This window comes from Taeniopygia guttata, chromosome 1A, assembly GCF_048771995.1.
Source record: "Taeniopygia guttata chromosome 1A, bTaeGut7.mat, whole genome shotgun sequence".
Classification (NCBI taxonomy): Eukaryota; Metazoa; Chordata; class Aves; order Passeriformes; family Estrildidae; genus Taeniopygia; species Taeniopygia guttata.
Window position 1 is genome coordinate 22,411,484 of NC_133025.1, and position 21,650 is coordinate 22,433,133.

Sequence of the window (21,650 nt, forward strand, 5' to 3'; positions counted from 1 at the left end):
ACTCTGTTTGTATTTCTTTATCTATTTTAAATTAAATTCAAATGATCCACCAAAGTAAAATCAGTGTTACCTCTATATTCTTGCTTCCCTGCCCATCCAGCCTAATTACATATGCCAGAGATAGCAGAGAATGGTAATGAAGGAGAAATGTTATGAGATTTACATAAAATATATAAAATAAAACCCTATTTATTTTACCAGCTCAAATTGTCCGAGACTCTTCAGCTCCTTTATGAAAGTAGTCATTGAATGTATCTCTCCCAAAGAGAAACACTGCTCATCCTCTCTGTTGTACGTTCCATCCTGTGAAGTAAAGGGCAGCATGTTCTGGTGAAATCATATGGAAAGCAATGTGCTTTCATTAGAGTCCAATCCCTTCACTGATCAGAGGAACAAGTTACAGCAGCTCTCAACTAGCCCTAACCTCAGCCAGCCAGCTCCTAGATAGCTCATCCCATTTTTCAGTCTAGAACAAAGCTGACTGTGCCCTAGCTTTGTCTAGAAACAAACACACAGAAATTACTGGTCTCTGGAACACAGGCTGTGTAATCGTATCACCGCATGTCTGGATATCTGCAGCTTTCTCCTTTATCCTGACATAAATTTAGAACCCATGGCCCTGTTTTAGCCACATGTGTCCAAGGGGCAGATGTTGCCTGGATAATTTAGTCCCCATAAGTCTTTCAAGCAGGAGACTCCTCAGAAATGCATTCTTAAAAGTTACCAGAATGAGAGAAATACTACTGAAAGAGATCTCCATTTGTCAGAAATTATTTTTACTAGTGAAGTACAATTTATGCATATTCTATAAATGCAAAACAAAAAAAAAAAATACTGGAACACTAATTCTTGCATAGAGAATTAGACACAAAGTTGTAAGAAGCATAATCTTATTCTGATGCTCATGGATTGCCATGCATGAATTAACCAATTCTGGATGAAATTGTGAAAACACACAAATCTTTATATTCAAAAAAGACCATTTTTAAAAAGAGTGGGAAAACAGATTTTTAAAGCTTTAAATATATCTTTAAATCATATCTGAAAATGACATAATTTGAGAGTAGAATTTTTACAAAAGAATATTCAATTGTTCACTATAATAACAGTTTTACTCCTCAGAATACAATAAAAGGTGTTTCTGATTAAATAAATCCCTACATAATAAATTTTTAAAAATTATTTAATAAATTAATTAAATAAATAAATACTAATTTATTATTATAAATAAGAATTCTATAAGTTGGCACCAACAATTTCAGAAGCACACAATTTAAAATTAAATATTTTCAAATAATAATATGAAAAAGTTGGAATGGATTACCTTGCTCACAGATGACTCATATATTTTTTGCAAAGCTTCTATGAAACCAGATGTTGAGGATTCATTAGATAAGATAAATTTAAATGTATCTTCAAAAAGAAGTTCTTTGGAAATTTGGTCCTGAGTAGTTGATTCATTCTCAACTTGGAAGTCAAAGTTTTCATGCACCTGTTGGAAAAAAAATTATAAAAATTTACAGTTTAAATAAAAAGACCAGTCTCTTCATAGCAATAAATATGAAACTGGAACTTTAAAAAAAGGTAATAACAACACAAACTGGCAGGATTATAAAACAACAAATGCTTTGCCACAGGTTCTGTCACAACTCCATACCTCAATGTTTGCTGCCCTTCAGTGACAGAATGCAGTATTGCAGATACATGTGAAAAGATTTTTTACCATATTTGATTTGAAATTTGATTAAAATATAAAATATCAGATTATATGTTAATATAACTTACTAAAAACTCATGTGCTAAGGATTACTACAGAACATCTGTTACTACAGATGAAAGTATAAGTTTTACAATATATAAACACAATTAACAAATTAATGGTTATGAAATACGACTAAAACATTAATGAACACAAATATAGCATCAATATGAATAGTATTCATGCACAATATTGTGCATGCACAATATTGTGTGCATACTATAAATTAAAAGTTATAATATTCAAAGTCAATGTTGCATTCATTATCAACAGCTATTTTCTAGAGACATTTGATTTTTTTAGAAGAAAATACTAAATCCTATTGATTTACTATAAACTTATGAATAACGGATAATAGTTGAAACTTCTATGGAGGAAGGTAAGCATTATATTTTATGTTTCTTTTTTAAACTCTTCTGGGATAATTTTTACAGCCTGGTATACAATTATTAAATTGTTATGCCACATTTGCTATACTAGCTAAATAAGTCTTCTCAAACTAATTAAAAATATTGTCTTCATGGACTTTTTAAATTCTGCAAACTTCCTTTTGTATGTGCATTTTTCCTATGTGTTTAAAGGATTTTTTTCTTATGTGTTTAAAGGCTTTTTTTCTGAAGAATGCAGAGATTGACTGCAGTGTTATTACCAGACACCTGAAGAGATTTTAAGTGGGGATATATTAACTAATTTTTGTTAATATTTGTATATTAACTAATTTTTGTTAATATTTGTATATCTTAAATATAAATAAACATTTTTCATACCTAGGCATATGGATATTTATGTATATACAGGACATAATGAGAACAGCTGGAAAGCAGTACAATAATTGTTTCAGGACAGGCTGTTCTGAGGCAGGAGTGGTACAAAAACAGGCACAAGTCTCATTTCCCTCGTTTTAAGGGCCTTGTGGATCATCCAGGAAGAAGGCAGCACAGTGGAGGTCAAAGCATGTAGTGAAATTAAGAAGTACAATCCAATTTATGGAGAACTTTAATTTGTATTAAAAGTCCATTGTGGTTTTTTAACTTCCCCCATTCATCTTTGTTCTGTCACATTTAAAACCTAACTCCACTTTCATGTAGTGCTTCCTATGGATTTTGTTTCACTGATATTCATTTGGGGTAACAGTTAATCTTTTAATGCAAACTGAAATGTTTGCATATTTTGATGGTCTGGTGAATTTCATCACAGAAAATCAGACTCTTATAAATTGATTTCTTCTACGGGAACTCTCCATAATCAGCCCAAATTAATATATTAAAGTGTTGGTACATTTCTTAGACATTTGAGGGTATCTATCGAAGAGGTTTTTCTGCTGTGTTCTTCTTGGTGTAATTTTTTGGAGTGAAGCAATAATTTGTGCAATTTTCTCACCTTAAGAACTACTGGATGTATGGACATGCTGAATCCAATGTCAAAGGTTAGCATTTGAAAACATTGGCTGCATCTGAAATACAACATAGAAGGAATCAGTTTCAGTGAGATTAGGTACTGTTATGAAATACAGAATCATAGAATAATTTAGGTTACAAAAGACCTTTAAGATCATTGTTTCCAATCATAAACCTGGTACTGCCAAGTCCATAACTGAACCATGTCCCTATACACAGTAAAATTCAATACACACACAGGTCCAGAGAACACACACAGGAAAATATACACACATAGGTCAAAAACCAACATGTGATACAGACTAAATAAATTTCTAAGAAGAGCCAGCAGCATTAAGCATAGAAGGACTCAGATTGTGAGGTGATGAAAATAGTGCTATATAAAAGTGCTTTTAATGATTGACAGAGAGGGAGGTGAATTATGCTGAAGGAAGAAATGCCTTTAGAGGAGAGTGAATGAGGTCCTGCAAAAGCTTTAAAGACAATTAGAGGGGAAGAGATGGTGAAACACTACAGGCTCATTTGAGCCAAAGAGCTCTGCAGCAGCTACGGGGATGTTTAGAGGCATGGGCCAGGAATTACAAGCAAGTCTTGTGTTACACAAACAAGAGAGTCCATTTCACTGGTAAAAAAAGAGATTTTGGGCCACTGTCAAAAGAGCTTCATCCCCATTACACTCCTCCCCTCCTTACTACCCTCTCTACTCACAATGTAAGCTTTATTGCCAACTTGTGTAAGTCAAATAATGAGCTTTACATTACTGCTACTAAAACACCTGGTTCTCAAAATAGCTTAAACACATAAATTTAATAAATAGCAACTTATTTAGCACTTATCATAAAAATGTCAGAGATGGGACATAACATACACAGAAGAAATAATAATTTTATTTAGTAAAAATATTACATAATTGAGGTTGATTTATGTGTAAGAATTATAACACTAATAGTAGTGATTACACACAGAAATGTGACTGTTGGTGCCTATGTATATTTCATAGCATACACTTTATAAAGTGTTTTACAGTGTCTCTTGTTCAGATTGCTTGCCAGAGCCAGCTCTACACAATCTGAGCTACTCTAGCATTAAATATTTGACATATGACAGAATGTTCACAGAAAGGAAATACAGCTTTATATATGTTAGGACTAGCCCAACTGTGAGTGAATTCTGTTCATTTGTGCTGCCTGAAACACTTCATTAGGACAGCATCTGGTCCTAAGTATTCATCACTGTTTTACTGACAAACTAGAAACACCGTGGGTATTGAAGAGTTGTACTCCTTAAATGCAGTATGTCCTTACTTAATAAATATGAAATAGATGGGATTTTTTTTTTAAGATTTGTGTATCTTCTGCAATTTTTATTCTGTTCTAAGGAGCTATCTTGACACTAGCATTACAATGACTACTGCAAGTCACTTACTGATTGAAAGAATTTGGTCCTGAGGCAGATGATTTGCTGAAGACCTCAGTTATAAGTAGAAGTTTGTTTATAGCCTCCTTCATGTTGTTGAAGGCTTGTTGGGGAGAACTATTCCTGAAGAATATCTCAAAAAACTTTTGCAGCTGTGAAAGAGAATACATATCTTTTTGAGCATTTACAGTAAATCAGTGCTTAAAATCATAAATTAAAAGACTGATAGTAATAAAAAATGCCTTGGAATATAATCTTCAATTCTTATTCATTTATACAATCAAGTGCAATGAAAAGCTCCACACAGCATACTAATAGAGAATGACTTTTTATTTACAAAGAAGTATATCAGCAACAAAATCTGTATTAATGGTTTTAAAAATATTGCTCAGAATCTAAGCTTACTTTGATTAAATCTTTTGCTGTCATTAGTTTTAGGCAAAATACTCAAAAAAATACTTGTATCTTCATCAGGGGGTAATAGCACACTCAAAGTAAAAGCCTTCTGTTTTCCTAACATACTATGCCAAGGACTATCCCATTGAACCTCAACTACAAATCCTTACCCCCAGTCAACAAGCTTTAAACAGAGTATAGAAGAGAGAGGCTGGAAAAAATGATCAGCCACCGGAGCCTGTGTTTTGACCGAACTCTGCATATTCTGTGGCTTTCAGACTCATGAATCCTCCCAATGGCATATTTACTGGTCTGCACAGTACTGTCCCCAGGTGCTTTCATCACTCATGCAAATTCACTCTTATTATCACTTCAGACAGAGATTCGGGGAAACAACTGGAGCAGCATAGAGACCCAGTGAAGAGTGGGACGTAGGCAAGTTTTGTAGTATCAGAGTCCTTGGTGCTAAGAAAGGTGCTGCCTTTGAACTGTTTTTCCATTAGAGTTATCATACAGCACAGAACCCAGTTAAGATCTGAACTATGTAAAACTGTTTGATAATAAAGTAGCACTATACTACCAAAGAGACACTTTCACATAGCAAAAAAATACTGTCTTCAGAAATAAGGCATATAAAGTATACGCAGAACACATTTTATATTAACATTAAGAAAGGAAAAATTTCTGATTATTTCTGGGAATTCTCAATGACATTTATTTAGAAATGTCAGTATATATTTTCTATTACCACCCACTAATACATGCCCCAGTAGGGCAACATGATGGAAGCATGCAGGCTTCTGTTGACAAACCTCCTGAGGACTCATACGCTTGGCACTTTTCCGTCTGCCTTGGACTGCTACAGACATGAACAAGTGTCCACAGCACACAGGTTACCCAAGCCTGGGCCTTGGTAAAAGTCCACAACAAAGTTTAATGTGATATTTTGGCTCCAAGGCATGATCATAGAACCACAGGGAGCTCTGGAGGTCACCTGGTCCAGCCCCTCTGCTTAAGCAGGTTTATCTACAGTCGGTTACACAGAATTGCCTCCAGAAAGCTTTTTAATACCTCCAAGGATAAAGACTTCCACATCTCTGGGCAACCTGTGCCAGTGCTTGGTCACCCTCAAAGTAAAAGTATATCCTGATGCTCAGAAGGAATGTGCCATGTTTCAGTTTGTGCCTATGGCCTCCTGTTCTGTCACTAGGCACCACTGAAAGGGACTTTGTTTTCTTTACAGCCTCCCTTCAGCTTTGATTCATACACTTTGATGACATCCCTCTGGCATCTGAGAAGCTTCTCCAGGCTAAACAGTCCCAACTCTTTCAGCATTTCCTCTTATAAGGAATGCTGCAGACTCTTAATTACATTTTGGCCACACCCCCCCACTGCAGACTTCCTCCACATCCCTCTTGTACTGGAGAGTGCACAACTGGACACAATACTCCAGGTGTGCCACAAGGGCAGACTGCTGGCTGATGGTCAACTAGGTGTCCTTGACCCTTTTCTGCAAAGCTGTTTTCCAGCTGCTGGCCTCTAGCACGTGCTGCTGCCTGAGGCTGTTCCTTCCCAGGTGCAGGACTGCACTTCCCCATGTTGAACTGCATGAGGTCCTTTTCAGCCCTTAGCTCCAGTCTGCTGAGGTCCTTCCAGGTGGCAGGATGATCCTTTGATGCATTAGCCACTCCTCCCAGTTTTCTGTCATCGGCAAACTTGGTGAGTATACTCTGTGCCCAATCATCCAGACGTTTAACAAAGATGTTGAACAGGAATAGAACCAGTAAGGATCTCTGCATACAATGCTAGTTCCTGGTGATTTGCTATGATGTGCTGACACCAGAACTTACAGCACACTTGTCTACATCTAGTCCACAGAATTTTCTAGACAGTTTTGGAGTCTCCCCTTGTGAGCATAAGTACTTTCAGGCACACTGCTCTGCACTGGCACAGACGAATGGCTTTCGGTTTCTTCTGGTAGCATATTGCAGTTAAATGTAATAAGCACTTTTCAATTTCCTTTTTAACAAATACTGTAACATTGCTTACAGCCAGCCATGCGAGATCCTTGAATATGCAGCTAACATTGATCCTCCTTTGCTTTTTGCTCTCTTCAGTTCCACTAACTCCATCCAGTTGTGCAAGTAAATAACTGAAGGGTAGGAATTTGGTCTGTTTGCCTTCCTGCTCTTATCGCCTCTGTTTTTATTTCAAGTGGTTGTGTTTACAAGTTTTACTGACTAAAGAATGGTGACCCATGCACAGATCTGTGCTGAAGAGATATAGTGCCTGTGACTTTATTTCATCTTTTTAGTAAAGCTATTTGAAATGCCAGTAGGAGAAAAAAATGACAACATTTTTTGTCTGAAGTTATAAAATTAAACTTCTGACTGCAGGAAATGGTGAAGCAAAGATTGCATGTATATCTTCAATTCTGTTCTTTGTATATTTGCATGATGCTGAAATCTTGAATTAAATCATACTGCATTTCTATACTGTAGAAGGTTTTCCATGTATACTGCAGTTCCATGACCTATGGGGTAAAGGAGCCCCAGATGCATTATTTAGAGATATGCAGCTCCTCACATCTATTTCATCTCCAAAACAGGCTGAGAAGGACTGTCGGAACTCAAAATGTCCCTCAGACATTTTTGGAGGTTCCGGGTCCAGGCCAGAAGCATTTGAGTCCCTGGCAGGCAGCTGGAAACAGCTGTGATTTTGGATTTGAACCATGGAATGATTTACCAACCTTGCAGGAAGAACAAGAAGTCACAAAAATTTAGATATTATAGTAGAAGTAGTCACAAAGTAAAGGGAAGAATTTTTGACTGCTGTACAGGGGGATTTTAAGTTCTGTACAGGGGCGTTTTAGTTTTGTACATGGGGGTCAGAGGTTTTAAGATGGAGGGATTTGGGCGTGTCCTGTCCTCCCTCTTTCTTCTTCCTTACCTCCATGTTCTTGGTGATGTTGGCACTCACAGATTGGTTTAGAGTAGAAAAGCACCATTTAATATAGGTAATAGGCATTGGGGAAAAACTGTAAACATGTAACACGTAATGTACCATATAAATGATAGCAGCAGTCCTGGGCGGGGGGAGAGAAGAAGAAGACAGCAGTCAGAGTGGGTGTCAGGGTGTGTGTGTGCCTCTGCCTGAGCTGCTGAGCAAACTGCAGCAGACCGAGAAGAAAATATTTTAGATAACTTGCAATAAACTCCCTTGAGACCGAAGACTTCTGAGCTTTTTTTGAAAGCACGGGTTGGAGGAGAGGTTTTCCCACCACACAGAGCCACCCGTGACCTAGGGTGAGCTCTGGCAAAGGAGTCCTTGTTTCCCAAAGTCTAAGACCACCAAAGCTGTGTTTCTCCTATAGAGTGGTAGAAAGATTAAGAACAAGAAGCTCCACATTTTTCAGATCAGTTCAGATTCAAATTAATCTCCAAGTGAAATTGTTCAACTTCAGTTCCTTGTTCAGGACAAAAACAGTTAATTAAACTGTTCATGTGAAATAAACAAAATTTAAAATGAAGGCACATCTCACCAAGGTGGCTCTTCAGCTGAATTTTGCAATTATTCCCAACATCTCTGCCAGATTCTGCGTGCAACTTACATTCCTGCTGCTCTGGCTTACACCTTTTCTCTAACTTCTTAAATCTCCAGTGGGTATTGAAGGACTAAGTGTAAAGATGTGCTATTGTGCTGCACAGGGAACATATCAGGAGTTGAAGTTTTGTAAGGAGAGATGGGGATTATTGGAAGGAAGAGCAAGAGCACCATTAGCTCATCTCTTCTCTCACTGTCAATCAACTTCCAAATAAACACAAAACAAGTGAACACAAAGGATACATAATGTATACATTTCTAGTAACAATTGATGAAGACAGGCTGGCTTGCCCTACTGGTACTCAGAGCATGCTGTTGGCTATTTTAGTCAACTATTGCCATCAGAACAGGCATTAAAATAAAAATGGCATCTCCAAGAAACTGTATTTTACTTATAGCTCTCCTTAGACAGCCTAGAAAAGAAACATTGCTCAACAGGTTCTCATTAGAGGATATCATGTTTTAGACCAATGTTTATTCTAAGCCAATGGCTGAAAATAAATATTTAGTCAAGCTGGTTCAGGACCAATAGAGATTAGATGAATACTTCAGGTTAAATTCCAATTCATAAAAAAAAATTCCTATTTAAACAAGTTCAGATTAGGTTTTACTCCAACAGATTCCACAGGATTTATAGTAACAGATAGGAAAAATTTAAAGTGTATGGAATAAAGGTGATAATATGTGAAAATCTGGAGGAACCTCAGGTTCTTCTGCATGAATAAAAGTGTATAAATATCTGTGTTCAACTGCAAAATACTAAAGAGCTGAAGGCTTCTTCAGGTGACCAGCACTGATGCTGATCCTCTCAGCATCAGTTTCTCTCTCTCTGTTTCTCAGAGGAAACAGACTGCCTGTCCAGCAAAATGCAACATTGATAGGGTGTGATTAACAGAAGCATCAAATAATTTAAAGAGGACAGAGTAGGAAATACTTCTGGCAGTTACAGGAACCTCTTCTGGGAGAAACTGACCTCTGGCTGGCCAATTTTTAAACAAAGGAATAGGGTTTAAATTTTAGTAGGTTGTAAGACTAAATGCAGACATGCACATTTATTTTATACCATGATACCATTATATACAAAACTGCAAGATTTCTCAGAAGCTTGAAGGTGCTCATCCAAATGCTGGACTCATACAGTTGGAGGTATGTTCCAAATATTTATGTAATGCCTTACAGAAGTGTGCAAATGCAAGTTACATGGATCAAGTACACATTTTCTGTAAAGGCAGAATGAACTAGAAATACTCTTCAGATTAATTTAAACTCATTGACCTTTCACTGCCCAATAACTTCTTGCTTTAGGAAAAGCCACTGGGAAAAAAAAGGCCAACTCAATATTAATTTTATGATGCATTTTATTTTGCCTGTTTTGACATCTAGTTTTTAAAATCTGCAGTCATTAAAATTAGCCTTATAATCTCAATGACACAGATCCCTCTGGCTCCTCAAAAATACACTGAATCATAAGGTAAAGGTCTGACATATTGAAAAAATGCAATTGAATTGACTAAGGAATTCTGATTTGCAGACTTCATGCAAAAAGCCGTGGAGCCTGAAGAGTGGAAAAGTGTGGCACTCACTGGGCTGAATGTTAGTAGTAATTCCCTCAAGATTTTCCTCAGGTAATTTTTCTGCAAATTAATTTCTCAGGAGAGCTGCTGGGGCAGCCTGGGGCAGTTACCTGAATGGTCAGCTAAGGATTGCCTTAAGAGTATAAAACCAAACTGCAGTGATCTTTCTGAGATTGCCTTCTAGCTCAATCCTAAACAATCTTGCCTTCTGATGAAACAAACAAGAAAGATTTTCCTTAACTAACATTGGGAATGGCCATAAATGCAAAATTAGAATACCATCCTTTGTTGACTGCACTAATTAGCTTTCTGCTGATTGTAACAGGTGTTCAGAGACATAGCTCACATGAAGAAATTCACTCAGGTGCCAATATTGTAGAGGAAACCCACACTACAAGACTACACACCTTATGTCTATGTACAAGCTAAATGTCTAGGTTCCCTTTACACCTCACTGCAGAATACAGATGCTTGAAGAGCATAATTTATGCCATCCTAAAGTAGATGTCTCAAAACAATGACATTAATTGCAATCTAAAATTGCTTGGTTCCCCTGGGGAGTCTGTGTGAGACACTGAAGACAGACAGGAGATCTGTCACTGGAGTGCTCACACAGCCTACCCACGGACACCACCTGTGTGCCTGGAATACGCAGAACTGTCTGGGGTGATATTTGACCAAACTTACCATGATACAGAGGAATGTGACCATCAGCAAGGTTAAATAGTAACCAGGAAATTACAAAGTGATTTTTGAAACAAAGAAATAGTCAGCTTGGGAAGTAACAGAAAAGGAGCAGGGGAGAGAAAGCAGAAGAGTGGAGAAAGCAGTGGTGGAGAAAGCAGTCACCAAAACCTGGTCAGGCACTGCCACAAATCAGCCTGCTGGCACCACAGCATCTGCCTAGACTTATGGGAATGCTGGGATGTAAGGATGGGCACAGGTCCTGCGTGGGTACCTGTGAAATGGGCACCCACATAGCTGGGGCCTCCACTTCTCCAAGTAGAGGTGCATGAAAGAAGGGAAGCTGCATCCCAGGAAAGCAGGACTGTGTCTAACCTGTGTTACCTGTGGACAGAGGCTGGAAAAACATGGGTGAATGAGCAGATGCCACCACAGTTTCAGAGCGTATTTACAACAGGATCTTTAGAAATTTGCAATGTTCAATGGAGTGTTTTAAGTGCCTGGTATCATGATTTATCTCTTCTGTTACCGAAATTGATAGAAGGTATACTATAATTACTGGCTGCTAGTTGATTGTATATTATCAGTTAGACACTTCTGGGTTTGGTTGAACAATGTGAACTGCTACATTTTTTCCTGTAACAGTAACTCCCCTTTGGAGGCATAGATGAGCTCTGAACCTATCTCAGAGGCAAGGAGATAGAAGAAAAGAGACCACTACTGAGTAATTCAATGCAGTTTTGAGGTTTACATTTTGGGATTGAGAACATCCTATGTATTCATATGAATAGATTTTAAAAGACCTTACTGTTCCTAGTAGTAGCCTTTAAAATGACATGGCAGACAAAGTTATCAGGATAAGAGTTGAAAGTAAGGTTTATGTCTGAGGGGTGAAAGCACGACCTTTGGTTTCCAGAAATTACTCTATTTGAAGTAGCAAAGGGCATACATCCAGATTGTTCTGCTGCTGTGCACTGGAGCTGTTGCACTCTTTCTGACCAGCTGGATCTTCAGGCTCTCAAGGCCTTACAGTAATTGCCTCTTCTTGAAAATTGCTTGAATAAATTCAATAAATCTCTAAAAACTTTCAACATAGGCTCTACTCTCTCAGTTCGCTTTTTTACAATCATTCTTCTTACTGGATCTATCTTTGGTGAAATTTCTTCACCAGTTCCAAATACTTTTGGGTGTAAGTTGTTGTTCATAGGTATAAAAATACTGGTTTACACACAAACAAGGATCTCCTTGATTATATGTATGGAAGTATCTATATATCTAAGATGTCTGCAAGAATAAAAACTAATTCCACACAGAAGGCCAGGAAGGAGCATACTTAGCAATGAAGCTATTTAATATATTTTCTGCTAGCACAGGTGGACCTTTCTACTGACCAGAGCATATAAAAATAGTCAAAGGCCAAGTAATGGGAGAAAAATGTACCCATGAATCAGGTACCAATGGTTTCAGAATAAAACACAGAGAAAACAGTAAATTATCATAAGTTTATGCATTAGCTTCAGGTAGGTCTATTTATTCCACTCCTGATTTATTGTTAGGAAGTACCATTTCTCTGCAGCTTTAACATAGCACTTGATGAAAGGGGAAATCACATTAGTATCCAAATATTTTTACAGTGGATTTCCCATTTCTGTATATGTTTTTCATTACATTTTATTTTTAAAAAGATTATATTAAATTGTCCAGAAAAAAAAAATCACAAAAAAAACCTCCAATATCTTTCCCCTTAACACTTTCATAACTTAATTACATGGATAAGAAAAGGCCATCTGAGAAAGGTTTATTTTCTCTAAAGCTCCTTTCTCCTAAGACTTAAGTCCAAAAGCAAAAAGCCACTCATCAGGCTTTTTGACTGAGTCTGGACTAAGAATCGTTTCCCAATTCAGCTCTGACTTCTTAGTGGGAAAGTAAAGGTGATTTACCAACAGTATTTCCCAGGTTGCTGTGAGGACCAAAAGTGTATCATCTTGCTAAGGAAAGCTGGAATTCAAAAAACGAAGAGTGAGAAGAATCAGGGTAGTAAGAGGCAGGTCTAGGATAACTGGAGCCACAGAAGGGCATGCTTACAGAGCTGCCTGAACAGCCAAAGCAAGAGGATATGTGAACTAGAAAAACACCAGAGAGCTAAGGGCCAGGATAATAGTGGAAAAACTTATGACATATCCACATGTTGTAGAGGACAATCAGTCTCAAGCTCTTAGCTAAATAGGGATGTTCAGAATGAGAAAAGAAGAAAAGAACTTCAGAAACAATTTTATTTGTGCACTGCATGACAGGTTGACACAGATGAAGTAGACAAGGAAGGATTTATTTTTCTTTTGAGACAATAATTAAGGATATGAAATCAAGTCATATTTGACTTTGCTTATGTTTTAAAACAAACAAATACTCTTTCCCAAGCAATATGTAAATAACTGTACAGTATCATTGCCCAAAAACATTGCTAAGACCAAAAGCATTCATGAATTTAAAAAATCTAGTAGAGAACTGCATACATAAAAGCCCACTGGAGCTTATTAAACATCAAGACATATATTCCACTTCCAGTTTTGTGTTTCTAACCCCACAGGTTACCAGAAATAGATATAGTCTGCCTAGGGACCACTACCACTTTATGTTTTCCTGCTACAGAGTTTCATGATGCTCTCTTGGCTGGCACAAATGGAGTGTCAGACTAAGCATGTCTTTGATCTTCCCAGTCCAGACTGACTTCTGTTCTTATATCAGTGAAAAGAGAAATTATAGATACCATGAGGAAAGAAAACAGAGATGGCATTATATTGTGTCCAGTCTCCCAGAAAGAAGACCATTACGGCATTCTAACAGAACCTAATGAGTGAATTTAATTTTAGTCCCAAGTAAACATGCAATCTAATTGGTTAAGAATGGATGGTAATTTTTCTTTTGTGTTTGCTCCTGTAAGTTACAAGGCAGTGATATTAAATTAAAAAAAAAAAAAGAAACCAACAAAAAAAAAAACCAAAACAAAAAACCCAAACAAACGTAAAATAAAGGAAAAAAAATTCCAAGCCTTTCTGCTGTTTGCAAGCATTTTTCTTTTTATCTGTATGTATGTTTGCATTCCATCTCACTTTAAATACATGTGGGTGATACTTCAAGTAGTACCAAAACTGGGCACTTGAGGGCAATACTGTAACTTAATTTCCACCATGCTCGGCTCAAAGCCAGATTGCCACGTCATATTGAGATGGACTTCCTGTAAAAGTGAGGATGCAGTTTTATTTACATGTATGTTAAGTAAAAAAAAAAAAAAAAAAAAAATTCTTTACTGAAGTTTCCAAATGACACAAAGAGAGTTTCAGTTATAGTGATTTTACACCACAGCAAGCTTAACAGCAAACTTCTTTAATAAATTATACTTACTGCACTTCACAACTGGACAATTACTTAAGAACAGAGTTTCATGTGAGCACATCAAGGGTTATGCAATAACCTCAGTCAAGGAACTCAAGTCCAGGAGGCACCTGTCTATTTTGGATGAGCAAAAGGATGATGAGCCATAGCAGGGGCCGCAGGAAGTTGCTGAAAGCACAGAGGAACCTCCCCTGATGATGCAGGATGTGGTACTACTGTCTACAAAAGTGCATCCCTTCATAAAGCACTGGGATCAGGTGGGGAAAGGTTAATAGCATGGAAAAGGAAGAACTTCACAGTGTGTTACGCCTTGAAATAATTAGTCATAAATTACTGGTTTGCACACTGTCTTCTATAAAAGAACTAATTATTAGGGGTCAGCATTCTTTTCAATGCACTGAGATAAGGTCAATTAGCACAAAAGGAATTTTTGCATACATTGACAGAGATCCTTTCTTTAATTGACACAATACACAAAACACAAAGCTTCTATTTTATTAATAATTTTTCACCACACATATAGTCTAAATAAGCAGTTTCCAACTCTCCTCAAAGAAACTGTGCTATTACACAAGCCTCATATCTAAACATCTGTGTGGCAGAAAGCCAGTCTCTCCCCACATCTCTTGCATCTTCCCATGCTGGACCCAAATTTGGAGTCTCACTTTCGTTACCCCTTGACTGCACACAAAATCCTCATGCCAGCTCAGGACTTATCTTCTTTTGCTTTCTGAAATTAAATACTAAAATATGTATAATCCAGAGAAAACCTGGCAGCTGGTGAGCAAAACACATTTGAACTCTTCCTGAACTGCCTTTTGACCAATGCTTATTCAAGAAATTATTCTGAAGTCTTGCTACTATGACTATAAAAAGCAAATATGCATCACAAAAATAATGTACAATAGTTTACAAACAAAAAGGCAGTGGGAAATGCAGTATTCTTTTATGAAACTCCTGTTTTTTCTTTACACAGTTTCTTTCAACTATTGATATCATATAGCTACCCCATCTCCAGGGTTATTTTTAAATCTCTCTTTGATATATCCCACATTCTAGTAACTCCTAGCAACCATAAGGCATTGTTGTACATGGGAGATCAAATTTTAAACATACTTAACATACTGAGTTCGTGATAGCAAAACTAAGCTAAGCACAAATGTGGATTAATTTCTCATTAAAAATGTAATTATACTGGTACAAGAAAAAAATTCCTGACCAGAGGTCTATACACACTGAAGAGGTCTCTAAATTATGGTACATTACTGAAAGCAGATAATCAAAGTTATTCTCATCTCTGCATAAAATAAAAAATAAACCAAAACAAAACTCAGTCCATTGTGGAAAAAACACTGGCAAATTTTTCCAGACCAAAGTCTCCCCTCTAGGCATGTTGAGTACCCAGTGGGTATTCTGTCAATTAGTGGAAAAAAACAGGTCTTGGAGATTCTGTCTGTATAAACTATTGACAGGCTGAAGCTTCAAAACATGGCAATTTCCATCCTATACAACAGAGCTGGCAGAAACTTGAAGCATAGGAGCTTTCAGGACCAGGGTCCTTGGCTGGTACAAGCATGCACTGCTCCACTGGCCACTTTGGGAGAGATGGCTCTCCTAGCATTGTATGTCGCATTGGCAAGTGATGAAGGGCTCAATGAAGTTTTTGAGAAAAATCTCTTAACAAATTATATTAATGGCTGAATTTGCCTCTTCCCAAGTATTTTCTGCTGGGTGACTTGCCTGTTCGCTTTGCATCAGGCACAGACCCTCTATATGATTTTTGCAGCACTGCTTTCTAGCCACTCTATAAATTCCTAGTGTCTCCCTTCTGGAAGCTCCCTGGCCCCTTCCATGTGCTTTACAGGGCACCCTGTGCTGAGAGGCAGCCTTACACACACCATTTTCCATCATTTTGTTAATTTAAATTTCAATATCTACATCACTACAAATGTGCTTTCTTTCACAAAATGGTGCCTATCTTTTGTGTATTTTTCACAATTCTGATGAGTATGTCTGAAGTTATGGGAAGGCGTAATGCTACAACAGCAGTAAACAGATTGGAACCACTGTAGGTGCACTGTTACTTCCATCCATCATTTTCATTGCTTATTCAGCAGCCAAAATGCTCTGCAAATGGTGGCTGGAACCCTGTTCAGCAGACTTCCCTCAGTGGGAATTGTTTTCCAGAGTCATATAACAATTACTAATGACTACTAGCCTTTAAAGTAGTCCCTACTTCGGCTGCAACAGTGATGCTGCTGTATATTGTGCTATTTTAATAAAAATAAACCAAAACTGAATACCAGGGTTTGAAAGTGAGTGACCATTACTCTTCATAAATGTAAATGGAGAAAAATACATGGCAAAGTAATATATCTCCATGGACTTCCATAGCTTAAGTGGGGGTGGAAGAGAAAATTTTGGCAATCCAGAATTTGGCATGTTTTCTAAGAATGTCATAGCCCATAGAAGGAAGCAAACACTTTCACCAGGAAACTCATTCCAAAACTGGTGTCTAAATTAAGTGGGATGATTTGTTCTCTCCAAGTGTCTGTTTCTCCAATGACTAGAATTAGATAATGAGCTTAAACTAGGCACTCCACTTGGCAAGAGCTAAAATTGTAGAACATACCAAATGGCTGATACCATCAACAGTCCTGACAGTGATACCACAGTGATATCAGACTGATCCAAAGCCGTGACCTGCTCCTACCCCAAGAAGGCTCTATGGGCAAAGCAAACCCATCCTTGTGACCTCAAGAAAATCATTGCCACATTGTGACCTTAATTTTTCAAAAGGGAAGAAGCAGCAGCACAACTGTAGCTTCTTCACAAAGAACACAGTCCCCTACTAGAAGAAGAAAGGAATGGGAAGGCATATTTGCTGAGCAAGCAAGATGTGGAGTGAGAGGGGTATCTCCATGCACTTGGAGATGTCCTGAATTATTCTAAGACAAATATGAAACATCCTTCTTCATAAAATTTAGACCATGGGGGAATCAAATCACCCTATATAGATGGTATACTTGTATACTTCCCCTGATTTAGAAGTGTCCTGACCCTCCTCTAGTCTGTTTTACTGCACCTAAAAAAGAAATCTAAACAAACTGTTTTAAATATTTACTTTTACTTTTCACAACACTGTCAATATCCCAGCAAAAGTTGCTGCTTCATGCCAGCACCCACACTGTTGTGCTTTAGAGAAAACTCTGACCCTGCAACTGCTGTTAAATGTGACCAATAAAAATGGGCTTCGACACCTGCAAATCCCAGGCCCCCAGTGCACAGGGCAAAGCTTTCTTGCTTCATGAAGCAAACCCCTCTTGTTCTGAGAAATGAAAACTGTACATTAGAACAATATTCCTTGTAGGCTGTGGGCTGCTAATAAAGAAGGAGTAAAAGAGAAGAAATATTTTCTCTAGTTTTCTGTCTATGTACTTTGCCTGAAAGATGGAAAACTGAGGAAATTAAATGTTTTACCTTTATGGTAAAATGCTTCTTTTTGGGTGGATGCCAGACAGTGGTGGTTGAATGAATGAATGCCCGCAGGGGAGTTAAGGATGTCACAAGCACATATGCTTTGATGATTACAGAAAAGTCTTGAGCTTTAAGGACATTCTTGTGGTCTGATGTTGATACTTGATTCCTGGAAAGTAATAAAAATATGTAGTATTAATAGAGTTCTTTTGTAAATGAGCTATAAGAAAGTAGTGAAATAGTGAAATTAGTGGAAATAGGAAATTAGCCCTTTTTCCCCCAACAAGCAACACAGTAGGTTAAATCAAGTTAGCTTGAACAAAGCTTTACATCAAGTAATTTTACTGATTTCAGCATTTCTAACTCTTAACTTCCAAATACTGGAAGCAACTATATTTGGAGGGAGTGATATTTAAAGAGTACATATGGGTAACTGCATATGGGGAATAATTGTTACAAATCCGTGCTATTCAGAGTGAATGATTAAATCAAAATTAAATTAAACATTAAAGAAATTCAAGCATGTTAAATAACAGAAATGCATAGTCAAGGTACCCTAATGCTGATTTGTAGTGAAATCAGAAGAACATCCCCACCCAACCCTATGGAAAGACCGCACTATTGTTAGCACTTACTTCTGTAATAAAGGGACAGAAACACGTGGTGCTGCATACTTCCCCTAATAAAAACCATATACAATCATTCCAAATATTATGAAAGACTAGGATACCTAGAAATAACCTATAACAAATCAGTTAAACCTAAGAATTTTGCAAGCAACTTTGTTTTAAGAAGTGATGCAGCTCTCTAAACTGGCCTACAGCTTCCATAGTACACACAAAGAGAGTCAGCCATAGAAAAAGAACAGAAAAAAAGCAAACCCAAGAAAAAGCCCATTATTTAAAAACTCATTACTTGGGGAAATCTGAGCTATACTTGTGCCTATTCACAATGGCATTATTAATCTGTTAAAATTTCTGAGTATCAATTTATCTCATAGAAAATTCAATGGGAAGATGACTATAGAGATTATGGGTCTCTAAGACTGATTACTGGCAAAAGACAAAGGGTTCTTCTTCCATTTCTGTGTAATTTTTGGCAATGTGTGGCCTTTCCAGACCTCAATTTTGCTCTGTTAAGTAAGTCTAATAACATCTATCTTAAAGAGAAATTTTTCTCCCTTCTGCAGAATAGCAGGTCCTCAGAACATAACATTTGTGAAATAGTGTGATGTGGGAAACAGCACTTGATAACAGACAAATTATCAAGTACTTCTTGGTTCTTCACCTTAAGGGGGGATCTCTGTGCTAAGGACTACAGATGTGTGTCTGTGGTAGGGGCAAAGCAGGGATAGGAGCAGGAAACAGCTCAGCCACCATGAGACCTAAAGGTTCAGGGTCTCATGGGTCTGTATTTATTTGTCAAGGTGTTTCGATGCCTCAAAGACTTAAGTGTTTATACCCCAAACGTGCAAACTTGCCTAATACAGAAACAAACATTCTGCAAGTATGAGATGCAATACATCCAAGGGCTCCATCTGCTGCAGTCTCCTCTTTTGCTGCATCCTTGACTCCCAAATAACTGTATGCTGAAGCCCTGGCAGTTTCTGAGGGTGGGTCATCATGAACTTACAGCTTTGTGCTCATGCTCTGCTTCCACCAGTGCTGCAGATGGGAGGCCTGCTCAGTGATTGCGCTGCCCTGGGACACATTTCCTGCGGTGCTGGCCTTTGACAGTCCCGGCTGGCCAGAACAGTCTGGGGTCACAAGTGGGAGCTGCAGGTCTGAAACAGTACCAAGGGGATGAGAAAGGAAGTCAGCAGAGCAGGGGTGAACTCCTGAAAGGAGGGGTGGACTCCTGCTGCTAAGGATTAAATGTATAAAACACAATAGAGAGGAGCTACTAACATCAGATGAAAATGTAAAATAACAAATTCTGAGACAATAAACATTTTTGGATCTACTGGCAGAGTTTCACCCTGCCCAAGCACCCCCTTCCAGCTGCAAGCTGCAGGCTGAAAGGCTTAGCTGCCACTCCCACTTCAGAGGTCAGTGCAGCAATACTACATACAAAAAGCATCCCCTTTTTTCCTTCTTAAAAAAATTTAAATCCTTGATTTCCAAATATAGAATACCAAAACTTACTTACTTGTGGAGCACTAATTGAAATTAATGGGGATAAGCAATTTCTTTGAATAAAGACCAAGAGACTTTGACACTGTAATAACATAGCTCAATGAATAAGCTCATATTCTTGTTTCTATGCTCACCACTAAGGCTACAATTTGCAGGTACTGAAACATACAGGAGTCTTGTGCAGGACTGATGTACCACAGTTCTCAAGCTTATTGAGGCATATGGCTTTTAATAGTAACCAAAATATTGTGATGTGAGATCAGTCAAGGAGTGGCATGTATTTTCTGCCTTTACTGTTCTTGATAGAAAGGCACAAAGCCCTTATGTTGTGTCATTATTTCATGTAGAGTAGTATTCATTAATTCTAAAAGATCTCACATTTCAAGTTCTTAAGTAATGGTCAGGAAAAACCAAGCTGTTCACATTATTCCCAAACCTTATTACTTTTCTTTTTAATGACATACTGCATTGTGCTATGGTATGAATTTATTTGTAAAGCTTCTTTTCTAAAGCATGCACTCTCAACCTTGGTACATGAAATGAAAAATAAAACTGAAGATGTGTTCCTGGTGATGAGCTGTAGACAGACATTTAAAGAAAAAAATTATTCATCTATTCATTTTCCCAGTGAGACTATTAAAATGACATTGTGATTGTCTGTATTTATTGGCTGTTCATCAGATCAGATCAGCTCAACCTTCCACTCCCGACTGGGATCTAGAATTAATCTGGTCCTCTGCCCCACATGCACCATTTAGCAGCATTAAAGCCTCTAATAATCAAAACCAGGAAGTTATTTAATAGAGCATGTCATGCTCAAATTATATTCACATCGACATCTTTCTATTGTGTTATGCATTATAACTGATTGGAACTTTGCAAGTGACTACCTGGTTTTAGATGGTACAATGACAAAAGCAGACTGCTCTGCCTACTTGCCTGTGTAGTGACAACAGGAGGAAGACAGTAAACTCCCATTAAGTAATTTATTTGGCAGACTTGTTTTTGAATATGCATAGGAACCAGATCTGCAAAATCAAGTTGTATTTTTTTCTATATCTGACTTGATGTAAAAACACAAGGGCATTTTACTATGGAAATGTCTACCCTGTAGATAACAATGGCATTTCATCATGACAATTAGCAATGGTCCCATGTAACTACTCCTATGCATCAGTTTAGCTATTTAAAAGAAAGTAAACATTTTACTGAAAATAAGAATATGGTAGAGAAGGGCTGTACAGATCATTACTCAAGAGAAAGCAATGTGTCTTTTCCTTTTAAAAACATGTTTCTGATTGTGTTGCTAAAGCAACAAGTAATAATTCACAAGACAGAATTTGAAAATAATGAGATGATGTTTGTGTACCTGTATTTATCCCTCTTAAATGAGAGTTTTAGCTGTTTCAGGGAAAGAAAAATAGATTATTTCGACATTAATTCATTTGTTACTATGCAGTGGACCATTTCCTGCTGGATATACCAAAATAAAACAAGTGGGTAGGGATAGATGAAAAACACAACTGTTTTTGAATTCTCAAACTACTGGTTAGAAGATCCTTAGTATTGCCCTAAATAATTGCAAAATGCCTCAACTTAAAAAAAAACAAAAACAAAAACAAAATCCCAAACACCCCCCCCAAACCCCCAACAAACAAACAAGCAAACCCAAAAACCAAAATAAAAACAAAACAAAACAAAACCAATACAACTACGAACAAAACAAAATCACCTGCGATGTCTTAAGGAAGAGAAAACAAATTTCAGAATGCTGATGATTAGCATTGAAAACTATAAAAGGGCAATGCTCATAAAT

At 37.4% G+C, this 21,650-nt stretch overlaps 1 protein-coding gene across 4 annotated transcripts in view; it reads right to left on the reverse strand.

Moving 5' to 3' along the window:
* The window catches only part of CPED1 (cadherin like and PC-esterase domain containing 1), a 145,677-nt gene that overhangs the window by 78,301 nt on the left and 45,726 nt on the right, over nucleotides 1-21,650 (reverse strand). For all 4 annotated transcript variants that reach the window (XM_030257047.4, XM_030257054.4, XM_030257061.4 and 1 more), the window contains exons 6-11: nucleotides 19,332-19,482; nucleotides 17,703-17,868; nucleotides 4,582-4,724; nucleotides 3,140-3,212; nucleotides 1,325-1,492; nucleotides 199-303 (exon numbers count right to left, since the gene is read on the reverse strand). In XM_030257047.4, the coding sequence (XP_030112907.4) occupies nucleotides 199-303; nucleotides 1,325-1,492; nucleotides 3,140-3,212; nucleotides 4,582-4,724; nucleotides 17,703-17,868; nucleotides 19,332-19,482 (806 nt within the window). The remainder of the gene's footprint in view (nucleotides 1-198; nucleotides 304-1,324; nucleotides 1,493-3,139; nucleotides 3,213-4,581; nucleotides 4,725-17,702; nucleotides 17,869-19,331; nucleotides 19,483-21,650) is intronic.